This window comes from Brachypodium distachyon, chromosome 1, assembly GCF_000005505.3.
Source record: "Brachypodium distachyon strain Bd21 chromosome 1, Brachypodium_distachyon_v3.0, whole genome shotgun sequence".
NCBI lineage: Eukaryota > Viridiplantae > Streptophyta > Magnoliopsida > Poales > Poaceae > Brachypodium > Brachypodium distachyon.
Genome location: NC_016131.3, coordinates 50,635,364 through 50,651,859, shown reverse-complemented (window position 1 = coordinate 50,651,859; position 16,496 = coordinate 50,635,364). Strand labels below are relative to the sequence as shown.

The 16,496-nt window shown below is 49.0% G+C and overlaps 1 protein-coding gene across 1 annotated transcript; it reads left to right on the top strand.

Annotated features, from left to right (window-relative positions):
• The first annotated feature begins 11,837 nt into the window (after window positions 1-11,837).
• On the top strand, window positions 11,838-14,293 carry LOC100846744. The gene is made up of 3 exons (XM_024457836.1): window positions 11,838-12,405; window positions 13,761-13,870; window positions 13,971-14,293. Exons 1-3 carry the CDS (start codon window positions 12,244-12,246, stop codon window positions 14,011-14,013), a joined length of 315 nt encoding a protein of 104 aa, XP_024313604.1. The 5' UTR covers window positions 11,838-12,243; the 3' UTR covers window positions 14,014-14,293.
• Window positions 14,294-16,496: the final 2,203 nt, after the last annotated feature.

Genomic DNA, 16,496 nt, shown 5'->3' with positions numbered 1-16,496 from the left:
TTGGGTTTCAGCTTCAGCTTTTGGTGCTTTTAGTAATCTCAAAAGCACTTCTCATATTTACACATGAAGTTGAGAAGCACCTCCAGACGTGCTTTTGGTGCTTCTAGCTGAGAAGCACGTCCGGAGGTGCTTCTCAGCTTCATGTGTAAACGGGAGAAGTGCTTTTGAGATTGCTAGAAACACCAAAAGCTGAAGCTGAAGCCCAAACAAACAGGGCCTTAGTCTCGATAAACAGCAAACTAGCAGTCGGTGTCATGGCTGCTGTTGTGCCTGCGGGTTGCCATCGGTGTCATGGTCCGTCGGGTTCAGCGCCATGTCGTCCTTGGGCACGGTCTGCTCAGGCGCTGATGTGGATGAGGCCGAAGCTGACGCCGCCACCTGGATCGCCACGTCTCTTCTCCTGGACGTCGAACACATTTTCCTCTTGGATCGCCACGCCATCCTTGCTCTTTTCCTGATCTTGATCTTGGACGTCGACCACATTCTTCTCCTCCTGGTGGCCTGCGGAGTTGTCCACCTGTTGCTGCTGCTGGATGTCCTCGGCGTTCAGATGTCCAAGGTTCTCCTGATCATGAGCCGCGGGGTCGTGGACAATGATCCCCGCGAGCGCCGGGGTCCGGGCAGTGCTTGGTGGTTGACGTTGGCTTGCATGTTTGTTGCCGGCTACTTCCTGGTTGACCGGCGGTGCTTGCTGAACATTGGCAATCAGGGGTACGTGCAGCTCGTCCCCGGGCGCCATCAAGCCCAATGCCGCGTGCAGAAGGAGCTGGATCAAGGCAGACGCACAGGTAACACCGCTCGTGGTCTGCACGCATCAAACAGTACAGGAGGACATGAGATTAGCTAGCTAACTTAACTTGGTTGTTTTGGATGATGGGATTAATTGGACTGCAGTAGTAGAGTATGTAGTACTGTACCAGCAGCACTCTGCTGTTGGTGCTGGGCAAGCCTGGGATGTTGCGGATCGTCCAGGGAATGGTGTTGAGAAGCGCCAGTGCCGGCACGATCCACGGCGGCATCCGCCGCATCGTCCTTGTCTGTCTCATATCTTCCAGCGCAGGCTACATGACCAAGCATATACAATTGTTAATTTATTTCTATATATCTCGATATAACACAGTTTAAGAAGCTAGAGTTAGCGTACATGTGTTAATTTTGTCAAACACACTACAAAGAAAGTTTGACTTTGAACAAACCTAAAACTCATTAGAAACATACCAAGTTGAACAAAGGCGACGCTGCCACAACGCTCGCCACGGCGCAGCACACCCAGCCGTAGACGCCGTTCTCGACCCCTCGGGACACCTCCACGAAGTAGATCACGGCACCGGCGGCGACAACGAGCGCTCCGAGGAGGAGGAGGAGAAGGACGGCGCAACCGCGACGGTCATCGCCGGCTGGAGCGTGGCGGAAGAAAAGCACCAAGTACAGCACCTGTATGGCCGCACCAGCGGCACTGAGGAGGTAGAGCGCCATCAGGTCGTGCTTCACCCCGTAGGCACACCAGAGGAAGCTAGGCGGTAAAGCCAGAGCGTAGGAGTAAGGGGCGTAGCGTACGACCGACCTCGCTAACAACATAGCTATCCTGCAATATTAATGAAAGTCATGATATAATTACCTAGCTGTTAGTGATATATAGTTCCATTTCAGATTTAGGGATTAGTTTAATGAACTCACCCCGGTGCAGCCAAGGCACACGCCGCTGTAAAACATCCCACCAAGAGCAAAACGTCCATCCTCGATCGACGCTGGCTGGATCTTGTCTACAGGAAAAGGAAAAAAGAATGACAAAAATACATGTGAAAAAAAGAATCACAAAAAAATGGGTGAAAAAAATCACAAAAATATTAGAACTTGGTGCAATTGGTCGAGGGCGTCATGGTGGTAGCCCGGACTCTGGGCTCCGCCGGCACTGCGTGGCCGCCAAGGTCGATCGGACTCCATGGCCTCGAGGATGCCGTGGTAAGCGGCCGGCGAGGCGGAGGTCGTCGGACACCACGGCGGCGAGATGAACAAGTTGAAATGCGATGCAATACATTCTTATAAAATTATCCGTGCATTTTTCGGTGACGTACGTGGTATCTAATTGATGGGTCTCCTCAAATCCATTTTATAACCAATTAACCCGTCGTCGTCTAACTTAAATTCCACCCTCAAATTGCAAAAAAAAACACTCGTCGGCCGGTGTGCTGAACCTAGCTAGCTCAAATTAACTCTAATCGAGGTCCGAATTGATCAAAGGAAAAACTTGAGGACGACATGCTCGACTAGTCGCTTGCCGGCGCGGCTCGCTCGCCGCTGCTCGATAGCTCGCAGGAGACGCGTCCACAGTGCCGAAGCACGCCATGGCACTCCTGGTGCACGCACGTACTCAATGCGCTAAGTCTGGCACTCCTGGTGGTCTGCACAGGACTCTTCCTTGCCAATGCGCACGGCCACGACGTCCATGAACGACGGGATGGGACCAGCTGTCCGGCGCATCCACCACATATCCGCAACTCGCCATGTTCTGGAACGCGCGCGGGATTGACGACGAGGAGCAAGCTGCGGAACCCGTCCATGGATGACGAGATCGAGGTCGTCGCACACCACGGTGGCGGCGGCGCAGTGGTGCATGCATGTGGGACTCGGTGGTAGCGCATCCTTGCGCACGGCCACGGCGTCCTTGGAGGTCCCAGCTGGCCGTGGACGCCGGCCGGAGCCGGATCCAGAGCAGAGCATGCGCGCGGATCGAGTGGAACGCCGCCTTTGGCCTTGCCGGCGGCGAGCGGGTCTATCGGACTCCATGGCCTCGAGGATGGCGGGGGTCGGACACCACGGCGGCGAGATGAAGACGCTTGGCGTGGACGCCGGCCGGAGGATGCAGGGGATGATTGCAGATCGAGAGCAGCAGCTAGCGTGCAGAAATTAAGAGAAATTAACGAGATAAATAACACGAGCAAACCATACCTTCCTCCTCCTCCTTGCTTCCCTTGCCCGCCCGGCCGCCCGGCCGGGTGCAGATCTAGGCGCCGGTGCCCACCAGATGTTGGCCGGCTCCACACGAGGAAGAAGATCTACCGGTTCTTCCTGGGGGCCGGGCACCGCCGCGGGTCTTCTCTGCTGTCCAACGGAATGGAAGCCTGCAGCGCTGCTCTGCTTTATACTCCACCGGCTGACCGGCGAGAAGAAAGATGCTATACGGCAAGTTGCATGAATCTCTCCAGCCGTTGATCTTGGTATGGACGGCAGTGGCTCCTCGTTGCACCCAGGGACGTAGTACGAACTGCATGCAGGCCTGTCAGCTTTGTGGGGCAGTGAGGGAACAGCCCCAGAGAGTTTGTTACACTCGGTCGTTTTTTCTTCGGATTCCAAAATTCTTTCCTCCTCTCTGCTTTACATTTTGTACCTGGACCAACCCGACTTCTCTTTTTTCGCACCGGTAAATGTATTTTTTTCTTTTTCGCACACACAAATCTAATTTATTATTCCCTCTGGTCCTAAATTCTTGACTCAAATTTATCAAATATGGATGTATCTATTTTAAAAAGTATCTAGATACATATAATATTTCGACAACAATTTAGAATCGGAGGGAGTACCTGGTATTTTTTTAAACAGTTGGTGTCGCCTGCACATCAGACCTGTCCGATCTACTTTAAACACTGTAATCTTAAGAGGTGCATCAAGCCGCCCCTTGAATCATAGTACTCGTCCAATAAAGGATGTCCCAATTTTGACTGCATCTATACACTAAGTCATGTCTAGATACATTCAAATTTTGACAAACTTGAGACATTTTTTGTTGGACGCGGAGAGTATATTTTTATAAGTTTGCAACATCATTGTGTCACTGGTCTTTTAAAAAATAACTCAAATTTTACAAGATTTTTGAAATGCTCATGTGGCAGAAAAATAATATGAGTATGCAATAAATAACATACGTTGTCCATTGTAGCAAAACATCTAGAAAAAAGTTGCAACTGTTGATATATAATATCAACGCTTGCAACATTTAAACGTATCGATTTCTCGATCGATTTTGAAATAGTTATTTCTCAATTAATTGATTATAATTAATCACCGATTAAGATTTTCTCATCACTTGTACTTGTATGATTTTTTTCACGAATATTATTGATTGGGATCAGATTGTTGTTAGCATTGACTTAGAAATTAATATTTATTCCTCAGTCACCTTAGAAATAGCAAAACCGGTAAAAATAGTGTATTGCATCACCGAAGAGAATACATTAAATGGCAACATCATAATAATCCCCCGCGACACGTCCAGAATCCGGACCTTATAGAAAGTCGAACCACCATTTGCAACATCAAAAATTTCAAATTCGTCGACTTTAGCTCATCGATCAGAGTGTTGTCTAAGACCGATTGGATAACCACAAAATCATGGTCCTCCATCCCAATGAGTTTGCAAGCTCGGCGGCATGAAATGAAGCTTCAGTAAATCATCTGATGAAAATAGGGAAACCAGTAAATAAATGAAACGAACTGTTACAATACTCTCCCCAATCCATAAGAAGTGTCCAAGATTTATTACAAAGTTAGTTCAAATTTGTACTATATCCCCAACACTTGTTATGGATTAGAGGGAGATGGAGGAGCAAATATGTATGCATTATTTTTACCGGATCGATCGGCCGGTATAACTAAGTGTGTATGCATTGACAACTAGATCAATAAAACTTCTGTCATCGGTTTTTTTTTTAGTAAATTTCACAGAACCACAGGTTTTGAGGCAGCCTTCTCACGAAGCACTGGTAGATGCTAATTTATCCACAGAACCACAACTTTTGTGTCTAATTGTCTCAGTCTACCCAAAACACGTGTTTAAGCTCCTTTGACACTATTTCTTACAGGTGGGGCCCGCACGTCAGGCGTCACATCTTTTCATCAGACCCTTCGTCTTTTTCTTTTTTTTCCTCATTGCTCTTCTTCTTGAACTGGCCATGGAAATTGACCCAGGCGGTGGTGCGGGCGGTGAGGCAGCAGACGGACCATCCCCGGGCGATGCAGCAGGCCGGCGGGGTGGGTGGCGGTGGGGCGGGCGCGCGGCAGGCAGCAGGGAAGCACGGCGGGCTGCCGGGCGAGGCAGCAGGCGGCGCGCGCCCGCAGACGGCGGGTGGCGGGGAGCAGGCCGTCGGGACGGGCGGCGGTGGGGGCGGGCAGCAGGGCGGCGAGGCGGGCCGCAGGGACGGCGGGGCGGGCGGCAGGCGGCGGAGGCCGGGAGGGTGCTCATCCTCTTGAACATGTCGAAGGCGACGGGGAAGAGGCTGCGGCGGTCGCAGCAGAAGTGGAGGCAGGCGTTGAAGAGCTGGAGGTCTGGCCCGCAGGCCCCGCGAGGATGTCGTGGATGAGGTTCTCGGCGGCGACGGGGCGCTTGCCGGAGGAGGCGGCGGTGAGGGCGGCGAGGTAGGAGGCCGGGGCGTGGCGGAAGCCCGGGCGGAGCGCGGCCCAGCGGAAGAGCGCGAGCGCGAGGTCCGGGTCCTGCTCGGAGTTGATGGCGTCGGCCAGGTCGCACGCGGTGAAGCCCGGGCGGAGGCGTGTGACCCACGCCGCGAACTGCTCGTCCGGCGGCGTGCGGATGGGGGACTGCGGGTCCCAGACGGGGACGGCAGAGGTCTCGGAGTTCCCAAACGAGGGGGCGGAAGAGGAGGTGGTGAAGCGGTGGGGATTTAGGAGGCGGAGGCTGCGGGGAAGGCAGCAGGGCAGCGGCCGCGTGGCGGGCAGCAGGGCGGCGCGAGGCGGGCAGCAGGCCGGCGGGCAGCAGAGCGGCTGGGCAACGAGGAAAAAAGGAAAAAGACGAGGGGTCTGATGAAAAAGATGTGACACCTGACGTGCGGGCCCCACCTATAAGAAATAGTGTCAAAAGAGCTTAAACACGTGTTTTGGGTAGACCGAGACAATTAGACAAACAAGTTGTGGTTCTGTGAACAAATTAGCATCTACCAGTGCTCCGTGAGAAGGATGCCTCAAAACCTGTGGTTCTGTGAAATTTACTCTTATTTTTTGAGAAACACGGTACAAACGCAAGTAGATGCTCATAATACGCAGGTACACTCACCCATATGAACGCACACACGCGCACCCTTCCTCTATGAGCACCTCCAAAAGATTGAGCCGGCAAAACTTGAGAGATTGATGGAAGTCACCGTAGATGCCTCAATCTAGACGGATATGTCACCTACTATTAAAATAAAAACGCTATTTAAATCCTGAAATAATTCAGAAAAATGTGACGCCCATGTCAAGTCCAGGACTTAAACCTGGGTGGACAAGTTTATTGTTTGAACTCTCAATTAACACATGTAAGCTTATTAACAGTAACATCGTTATTGTTAGATCGATCATCAAGTCAAAGCAGGTGATATATATATCAAGATAGATGTGAATTAAAAGTTGTTATGCTTCTTTGCACGTGTAGCCTGCGGTGAAAGATATGCGAGAGACGAGGACAATGCGGCGGATGCCGCCGTGGATCGTTTCGGCACTGGCGCTTCCAAACGCCATTCTGTGGACGATCCGCAACTGGCCCAACGAAAACAGCCTAGTGCTCCTGGTACGTACATTACTACTACACTAACTATTAATCCGATTCATCCAAAGCATGCAATGCGTCCGGTGGCCCAAGAGTAATCTGCTAATGAGTTGTTGGTGTCCTCCGGTGAGTGATTGTATATGCAGATCGCAGGTTTTCCCACGGCTCTGGTCTCCCTGCTCCTCCTTGTGTTACACCTCGCCTGCTGCATGATGGGGCAGCCGGCGCCCAGAGATGAGCTGAACGATCCCCTCCTGATCGTCAATGCCCAGCAGCAAGCCCCGGATCCTCCTCTGCCAAACAACCAGGAACCAGCGATTCCTCCTCTGCCCAACACCCAGGAACCAGCGATTCCTGAGATTGTCGTCGAGAACCCCGCAGCTCATCAGGAGATGCACGTCGTCCATCCGGAGGAGGCCAAGGACAAGGTCGAGCCAAAAGAGGACGCGGCTCCGAAGCAGGAGGTCAATGTCCAGGCGAAGGAGCTCAAGAACAAGGTGGAGAAGATCAAGCAGGTGGTGGCGTCGGCTTCATCAGCCTTGTCAACGTCGGAGGCCACGAAGCCGATCAACAACAAGACCGACGACGACGACCTGCAGGTGTGATCCGCCGGCCGGCTTGCCTTGATATGTGTCGTCGTATGTCTCAATCCCATGCATCCATGCTTATTTGCCACCTATATATGTTCTGCATGCTATGCTCTTGAGGAGTGGTACTACAACACTAAGACAGACCGTACGCTGACAATCAGCCCCATTTCCTTACGCATAACTAGTGTACTGGTAGTGTTTATCGAGGCTGAGACGTACACTATATGTTTTTGATCGTCTGGCCGTTAATTTGATTGACGCCTCAATGTCCATCGTCCGTCCCGCGTTTGATTAATTCATCCATCGATCGTCCGCCAACCTGTTTGTATTAATTTGGCCGCTTTTTCGAATATATACACACCCTTCATTTAGCATTCATAACGAGGAATCTGACTTAAGACCACAAATTCATACTAGAGTAATTTTCAGAAAATCACGGGTTTTGGAGTTAGAATTTCACGCAGACATAGGTCTAAGGTTTTGCCACAAGTTTTGGTGTACTTTTCTCTCCCAAGAAAACCCAAAACGCCCGGAGATTAGCACCTGTGACGCGAAACCGACAAGGGGGGCCACATGTTAGACGCCACGTCAAACGGTCTCTCTTTTCCCCAACCCCTCATCTTCGTCTATATTTGCACCCAGCTCCAAATCACATCTAAAAAAAAATAACCCGGGTACAACGATGGGATCTTTCGCCCTTGCGGCTACACTCCAGCGGCTGGTGCAGGTCTCAGGCGGCGGGCGGGGGCAGGCATGGCCAGGCGGAGGCGGTGCTCGGCTGGTGCAGGTCTCTGGCGACGGGCTGGGGCAGGCGAAGAGGCCACGCTTGTTCGTCACAAGAGAAGGGAGAATTTTGTGAATACAACGAAGACGAGGGGCTATGTGGATAAATGTGATAGACAAAAATGCCAACATGGCGTCTTACATGTGGGCCCGCCTTGTTGGTTCACTGTCACGTGCACTAATCCTCGCGTTTTGGGTTTTCTGGAAAAAACATTACACCAAAACCTGTGGCAAACTATTGCAAACCCTTTGACCCGTGTTTGCGTGAAGCCCTAGCCTCAAAACTTGTGGTTTTCTGAAATTTACTTTTTATGGTATAACAACTACTGAGCCTTGTTTTCCAATTTGTTTTTCTAGTTTGTAGAGTACTAAAAACATTAGAAATCCTAAACGAGTTGCTTAATTGGTAGGCACATATTAGAGGGGGGGGGGTAATTCCTATATTTCCCACACCTTGCAAATATACCTAGGCATGGGTGGCCCGGCCCGAAGCCCGACCCCGAGCCCGGGCTTCACTTCCAGCCCCAAGCCTGGCCCGAAAGCCCGAAATGATTAAAAATGGACCAAAAACCAGCAGTTCGACTCTTGCTTGAGTTTGATAGGTGAGGTATTTTTTTAGGAAAATAGGTATTAAAAAATCATTTATGTATTCCAAAAATAATTATTTTAATGCTTAAATGGTCATTATTTAGGGCTTCAGGCCGGGCCGGGCCAGGCTCGGGCTTGAGGTTTTCCCATCGGGCTTTATGAAGCCTGGCCCAGCCCAGGGTTTGTCCAGGTATACTTGCAAACACCTCACTTTTTGTATCAATTAAAAACACGTGCTCCAGTTAAGGATAGCAAGTTGAGAACTCGGAATTGCGGAAACTGAATTTAATTTGCTCTTGCATAGTTGCATTGTACAAGACATTTTTGTTCCTAAGGCCACTATAATTTCTCTCTGCCAAACATTCATTTGGAGTTTTATTGTTTTCTAATTTGAAGTGGATAATATCCTAAAAAACAACACAAAACACTAGTACCAAAGGCCTAAAGGCTAGTCCCTCACATCCATATTAACTGTTTCAAATTTGCCCAAATATAATTGTATCTATGATTAAAAAATAGCAGATACATATTATATTTTGATAATTAATATGGATCGGATGGAGTAGCCATGTAAACTCCATCTAACGCATGTAGCGAAGCAGCGATTCCTGAAGCAGGACCCGATCGGCCTGAAGCAAGCTATCTACGATCCTAATCGCACGATGACCATCGTCCTGGGGATTGTCATAGTCGCAATCGTCCACAAGTGCGGAGACGAAGCACATGGGCGGGTAGATGACGGCGAACATCAGGAGCACGACGACGCAGAACACAGCGAACGGCGGCCGATGGGACTCCATGAACATCCCCGTCTGTGACATGACGGTTAACCCGAACGCAAAGGAGAGGCAGCCCAGCGTGAAGATCACCGTGCGCCGGCTGCACTCGCTCGCCTCCGCCGCCACCGCCTCCTCCTCCTCCTCCTCGCCGGGGTTCTCCACGTCGGCCATTGATCCCCTCGATCTTGATCGCCGATCGAGCTCCTGAATTAATCCTGATGATGATCTGTAGCTAGCTTATCCTGAATCTTGATGCATGTAAGTACATATACTTGGGCCGGCCGGTGTGCAGCTGGTGTTGGGATCGGTCTCCTCCTCCGAGACTTATTAAAAAGAGGTCTCTCGACCGTGGATCGGGCTGCCAACCGCAAGCTTGATTAAAAAGAGGTCACGGATATCATTAGTGGTAGCTATTGCAATCCTAAACTAAGTACTCCGTCAGTGCGGTATTTAGTGTCGCAACTTCGTCTAGATACCAAAACGTGTCTAGATACATGTATATCTATCTAGACAAAATTGCGACACTTAATTCTGGACGGAGGGAGTACGGAGTTTTCTCTCGGGTCCAATACTTGCTAGAACACAACATCCGACTGTTTATACCGTTTAAATTGCCCCCTCGCCGAGTCAAAAGATGGTTTTCACATACGTGGTAGATTTTGACAGAGTCAACTAACAATTTTTAGTACAAAACGTTGTGAAAAATGGAGAAATAAAAATCGTGTTCTCAACCTACTATTACAATTTTAGATTCATTGGGCAAACGATGGGCACAAAAATGACATTTTTGTTTGAGCCTCAAATTTTCAAATCAAAAATAAAATTTTGCACACGGTTATAGCCAGCGGAAGACTAAACTATTAATCTTGCTCTGCTGATTCCTCAGAAGCAATTAATGCACGCAAATTTAACCCAGCTAGCTAGCCTGTGGCCCAAGTAATCTGCTAGCTAGCTAATGAGTTGGTGTCCTCCGTGGATGATGCAGGTTGCTGGTTTAATCACGGCTCTGGCCTCCCTGGTGCTCCTTGTGTTACATCTCGCTTGCTGCATGATGGGGCAGCCGGCGCCCAGGGATGAGCTGAACGATCCCCTGATTGACCAGCAAGCACACAGCTCCTACGCTGGATGAGATCGATGTTGAGGACCCTGTAGCTCGTCAGGAGATGCCGGAGGAGACCAAGGACAAGATCGAGAAGAAGGAGATCAACGTCCAGACCGAGCTCAACAACAAGAAGGAGAAGAAGGAGAACAACGTCCAGACCGAGGATCCCAAGCCCAAGACCGCCTGATGTGCGTCGATCGTATATCTCAGTCCCGTCCATGTTTATCTTATCTGCCACATATGTGCTGCTAGCTACGAGTCGTACTAAGATCGAGACTCTGAGACTGTTCACTCTTATCCGTACGTGTTTGGGTGTTACGCGACCTATACTACTGCTGTTTATCGAGACTGAATATGAATTAAAACGGCCTTGTCTCACTACTGTCTCTATAGTTTGTAGAGTAGTACTAAAAACACTTGTAGGATTTTTTTAAAAAAAACTTTTCTATCAGCTAAAAACATTTTCACAAAATGTTTATTTTTCTGAACCGGAGTCCCAAAAACTCAATCCATTGATCAAGAAAAATAGAATTGCCCCTGTTAATCAACGGAAAACCGGGCTGATCTAGCTGACAGAAGCTTTATAATTGATCTAGTTGTCAATATATACATACTCTCTCCATCCAACAAAGGATGTCTAAATTTTGACTAAATTTGAGTGCATCTATACACCAAGTCATGTCTAAATGCATCCAAATTTTAACAAACTTGAGACACTACGGGAAATTCCCAGTTTGCTGGAGGCTTTTTTTTGGGCCTTCGGCAAAGAAGGCTTTTGCTGACGGCAAAAACGAAGAGGCCTCCGGCAAAGAATAGAAAAGGCCTCCGGCAAAGAATAAAAAGGCCGCCGGCAAAGAAAGGCCTACGGCAAAGAAGGGTGGCCCACGTGGACTTGACCACTGCCTAACGATGAGAAAACGGACGAGCTTCTTTGCCGGAGGCCGGCCTCCGGCAAAGATGTTTTCAATATTTTTTTCTTTTGTATCATTTTTCTCTCTAGTTTCAAATTTTGATGTAACCACCACTTTTTGAGTTGAAATTTTTACTGTACTTTCATTTAGCATTGATGACGAGCAATATGAATTAAAATCATAAATTTTATGTAAAAATATTTATTTATTATTTTTTAGAGCCGTTTAATAGGGAAAAATGAAATAATACTAAAATTTTGTCAAAAATTCACAATTTTTGGTATGGTGCTACGTTATGGCTATATAAGCTTGTCATAAAAATTTCAGGTCAATACACAAAATTAAAATAGGACAAACGTTATCAAACGTGCACACGCCAAAGAAAAAGAAAAAAGAAAAAAAAAGACAAAGGTCAATACACGAAATTAAAATAGAATATCTTTGTTGTAGGCCTGGCCGCCGGCAAAGAAAACTTTGCCACGTCACCGATCCGGATGAACGCGGCGCGGATTGACGACGTGGCAGGCTGCTGTTCGCTCGTCTCTTCTTATCCCTGCCCTCCGTCTCTTCTTATCCCTTCTCTTCCTCATCTGTCTCTCCTCCCTCCCGCACAGAGGACGGGCTCTCCTTCCTGCAACCCAACCCAAATCGAATCCCCTCTCCTCTCTCCAGATGCTGCTCTCTCCTCTCCTCCCTCCTCTCTCCAGATGCTGCAGCAGCAGCAGGCAGGCAGCAGCCCCCTGCCGGTGAGCCCTTCCCTTCCTCATATGTCTTCAGCATCAGGCAGGCAACAGCCCGGCCTCTCCTCCTCTCCCTCCGGCAAGCGCGTGGCGGCGTGGGGCGAGCGGCAGCAGCGCGCAGCTCTCCCTCTCTCTCTCTCTATCGTGTTGCAGACCGGCGGCAGGCGGGCGGGGCGAGCAGAAGCATCGGAGCTTGGGGGCGGCAGCAGCAGATGCGCACGGGGCGACAGCAGCGCGGCGTTGAGGCCGGCCGGGAGCAGCGGCGGGCTGCAGCGGCGAGCGGCGAGATGCAGCCAGGGGCGGCACGCGGCGGAGTGCAGCGGCCGCGAGATGCAGCTGGGGGCAGCGCGCGGCGGGGTGAAGCGGCTGGCGAGGTGCAGCGGCGGGTGGCGTGGGATATTTATCTTTTTTATTTCTCTGATTTTCTTTGCCGAGCGTTTAGTATAGCCTCAGGCAAAGCTGTCTTAACGTAAGCCGTCAGTGCTTTTTTATTGCCGACGGCTCCGAGAAAAAGCAAAGGCTTTGACGGAGGCAAATAGGCTTTCGACGGAGGTTTCGGGCCTCCGGCAACGCCTGTTTTTCCCCGCAGGAGACATCTTTTGTTGGACGGAAGAAATACACGTGTCTTTATGTACCGATCAATCCAGATAAGTGTATGCATGTAGGTAAAAAAAAAGTACTCCGTAACTAACAAACAGTTAATTAGCCGGGCGGATGATGTTGAAAGAGACGTATATACCGACGCAGCGATTCCTGGACGAGGGAGCGATCATACTGAAGCAAGCTATCAAGGATCCTAGTCGGACGATGGCCGTCCTCCGGATCATCGTCATTGTCGGCGTACCAAGCATCGTACACAATTACGGAGAGGAGGCAGAAGGGCAGGTAGGCGGCGGCAGCCATGAGGAACATGGCGACCAACAAGCTGTATGACCATCCCCGTCAGCCTCAGGACGTTGAACGCCCACGCCACCGAGAGACATCCCAGCGTGCAGATCACCGCGCGCCGGCTGCACTCGCTCGCCTCCGCCGCCACCGCCTCCTCCTCCTCGTCGGGGTTCTCCACGTCCGCCATCTATCGAGATTATTAATTCCTCGATTTTGATCGCCGATGATCTCTCTGTAGCTAGAGATTACGTACGTAGTGCAGGATCGGGAGGCAGACAAATATATATATCTACTTGCGCCGGCCGGCCCTAGCCGGTGTGCAGCGGTGTTGGAATCGGTTTCCTTAATTACCGTTTTCTTTTCTTTACTACTGTATTTTTCTTTCTCCACAAAAACAAATCCGAAAACAAATTAAACATTTTTTGCCATGAATCCGTATTTTGGGTATACAAGATTGGGATAAAATACGGCAATTAATCCAGTAAACAAATTTGAAATACCTTGTCATGCTAGTGTGGCCATTCGTGAGTACTTGGTTTTGTTATCACAACTCTTCTGATTGGTTATTGGCTTCTCGCATCTGAGGCTCCCTTAGTTCTCTCAGGTTCTGTATGCATCTTTGCTGGTAGATCAGTTTTTGGATCTCTTCGTTCCTGCGCCTATTTCTTTCTTGCTTTCTTTGCTAATTTTTAGTTGCGGTGAATTTGTTAATTTGTTCTGAAAACATGCTAAGCAGAAGAACTGATCGAACAGATTTTTTTTGGGTCAGTATTGGTTCGATCATTAGGCATAGGGGACATTGTCATCTAAGCTTTTTATGCTTCTGCTGTTGCATTTTCAGGGTAAGCAGCACGCCAAAAGAATTGACTTGGAATCAGCCAGCACAGAGGTAATCGTTCGTGAGGCCAAGTTGTTAGAACAAAAGGCTGAAGAAAGTATGGAACGTGTGAGGTAAGGTCGAAAAGAAATATGTTCTTGTGCTCTTTTGAACACTCATGTTTACACAATTTTTACCGAGTATATGCAATTTTTCCTACTTGTTTTATTTTAGGAAGGAGAGCGAGAAGGTACCATTGATTATGAAGGATGTATGAAGAACTGCCAAGTTGTCGTTTGGTGCTTTCGCTCTAACAGAGATTTTTTCGTTTACCGCTTACCTGCGTCACGAGATAGCTGAACCTGACGAGTGATGTGACCTCCTAGATTGCTGCATATAACTTCTGCTATGTCTATTCGAGAGTTTATATACGTACATGTAATACGGCCAAGTGAACTCTGTTTACGGTTTTTCTTCAAGTCTTTTTAAAGTTAAACTGTAACAGGTGCGCGATTGTAGTCCGACAGTATATAAATATATAATTTTTAAACATCAAAGTGCGACCTTCGAGAGGATCGAACTCTGATGGGGCTGACTGACCACCTAAACTATGCTTGGTTTTTAACTCTGTTTATGGTTATCTAGCTGTACTACTCTTAACTGAGGTTTCGTTTGCTTTGGTCCTAATATAACTGAGGTAATTTTGTTTTCTCAACCCTTTAAATGTTTAAGACATCAACAATCATGCAAATTATAACCTGCTTTTATAAAAAACGGAATACAATCATGATGATTTCATTAAATCTGCAAACTCAGGCTACCTATAAAAGTGTCAACTCGTAATACAGATGTGATAAGAAAAAAACAGAATACAATCATGTTGATTTCATTGAACCTGCAATCTCAGGCTACCTATTAAAGTGTCAACTCGTAATACAGATGTGATAAGAAAAAAAACAGAATACAATCATGTTGATTTCATTGAACCTGCAAACTCAGGCTACCTATAAAAGTGTCAACTCGTAATACAGATGTGATAAGAAAAAAAAACAGAATATAATCATGTTGATTTCATTGAACCTGCAAACTCAGGCTACCTATAAAAGTGTCAACTCATAATAAAGATGTGACAACAAAAAACAGATCAGACAACAATAATTTAACAGCTCTAACAAAGGCACGCCAAAGGAAGTCGAACAAGCAACACGAAGGACCACTTGAGAAGCTTGTTTCCCCTCTCGAGCAGCTTAATGCACGGCCTTGAAGAAAAAAGAAGAAGAGGAAAGTGATATCATTAGGATCATCACGGTTAAAATCATGTAACTTGGCGGTTGAGCCCCTGCAGAGGATGCTCTCCCTTGCCTCCGATCACGGCATTCTCCGGCCGCTCCCTGGCAACTCTCCTCGCCTCCGAGTGTCCATGTATGCCGACGACGTTATTCTCTTTCATGGTGCCGGACAACAATGACGTTCAATGCCTTGCTCACCTCCTGAACGTTTTTGGCCAAATTTCGGGTCTGCAGGTCAATATTTCCAAAAGCTCTATCCTCTCTCGATCTGGCAGAAGTCCTCGATGGTTTCTCGGCCTCTATTAGCGCATTCCCTACTACTTATTTGTGTCTGCCGTTATCTCTTTCAAAGCCCAGGAAGGTGCTATTTCAACCGCTCATCGACAAAATCTCGGCTAGGCTTGCGGGGTACAAGAAGAAATTGTTGAGCAAGGGCGGCCGGCTTGTCCTGCTGCATGCAGTGCTTCCGGTGTTCTTCCTATCTGCCATCGACCTCCCGATTTGGGTTATGAAGAAAATCGACAAGCTCCGTCGTGGGTGGCTTTGGAAGGGTGATGTTGATTGTAGCGGCGCCAGCTGTCTCGTTAGGTGGTCTGATGTTTGCAAGCCGAAGCCATTGGGTAGCCTTGGCGTCATTGACATCTTCAAATTTGCTTCGACTCTTCGCTTGCGCTGGGCTTGGCTGAGATGGACGGAGCCGAAGAAACCTTGGCAGGGTTTGGAGATCCCCACCTCCGTTGATGACGAGTCGCTGTTTTCGGCCTTTGCGGCCATCTCGATCGGGGATGGTTTGACTGTCAACTTCTGGCAAGATGCCTGGGCTTCGGTCGCAAGCTCATGGACCTGGCACCTCTTCTCTTTGTCAAGTCTCAGAGGAAGAATCGTTGTCTTCGACACGGGCTTGTCGACGACAAATGGATTCGTGGTTTGCCGCCTGCCCTCTCCGCTGACGAGCTTGGTGAGTTCATTCACATCTTCTCCATCGTCTCCCAAACCGCCTTGTTCGATGATTGCCCGGACGCGGTGTCCTGGAAGGTCTCCGCCTCCAGCTCCTATACTGCCAGGTCAGCCTATTTGGCCCAGTTCCTTGGCACCATGCGCCAACCTTTCATTGATCTTTTTGGTGTTGCTCGGCGCTCGAGCGGTGCAAATTTTTTGCCTGGCTGCTGGTTCAAGAGCGCGTCCCCACGGCTAATCTTCTCTCGCGAAAAGGAATTGAGAACTACAAGTGGTGCCCTTTCTGCCTGCATGCTGTGGAGAACGCTTAGCACATCTTCGCTGACTGCTGTTGTGCCAGACAAGTTTGGTCGGGGATTGCGGACTGGTGCAACGTGCTGGCGTTCAATCCTGCCGGCTGGGTTGATCCCACCTCGATCGAACACTGGTGGGTTCATATTTCTGATAGGGTTCTCACGGCGATGGGTCGCAAATCTTCGCGGGCGGCGTCTTCCCTTTTCATCCTAACCCTTTG

Coding starts and splice junctions, on each gene's coding strand:
- LOC100846744 (XM_024457836.1), top strand. CDS start 12,244: ATGCGCACGGGGCGACAGCAGCGCGGCGTTGAGGCCGGCCGGGAGCAG. Junction 12,406..13,760: donor GGGGTGAAGCGGCTGGCGAG/GTGCAGCGGCGG, acceptor TTGCATTTTCAG/GGTAAGCAGCACGCCAAAAG. Junction 13,871..13,970: donor GAAAGTATGGAACGTGTGAG/GTAAGGTCGAAA, acceptor GTTTTATTTTAG/GAAGGAGAGCGAGAAGGTAC.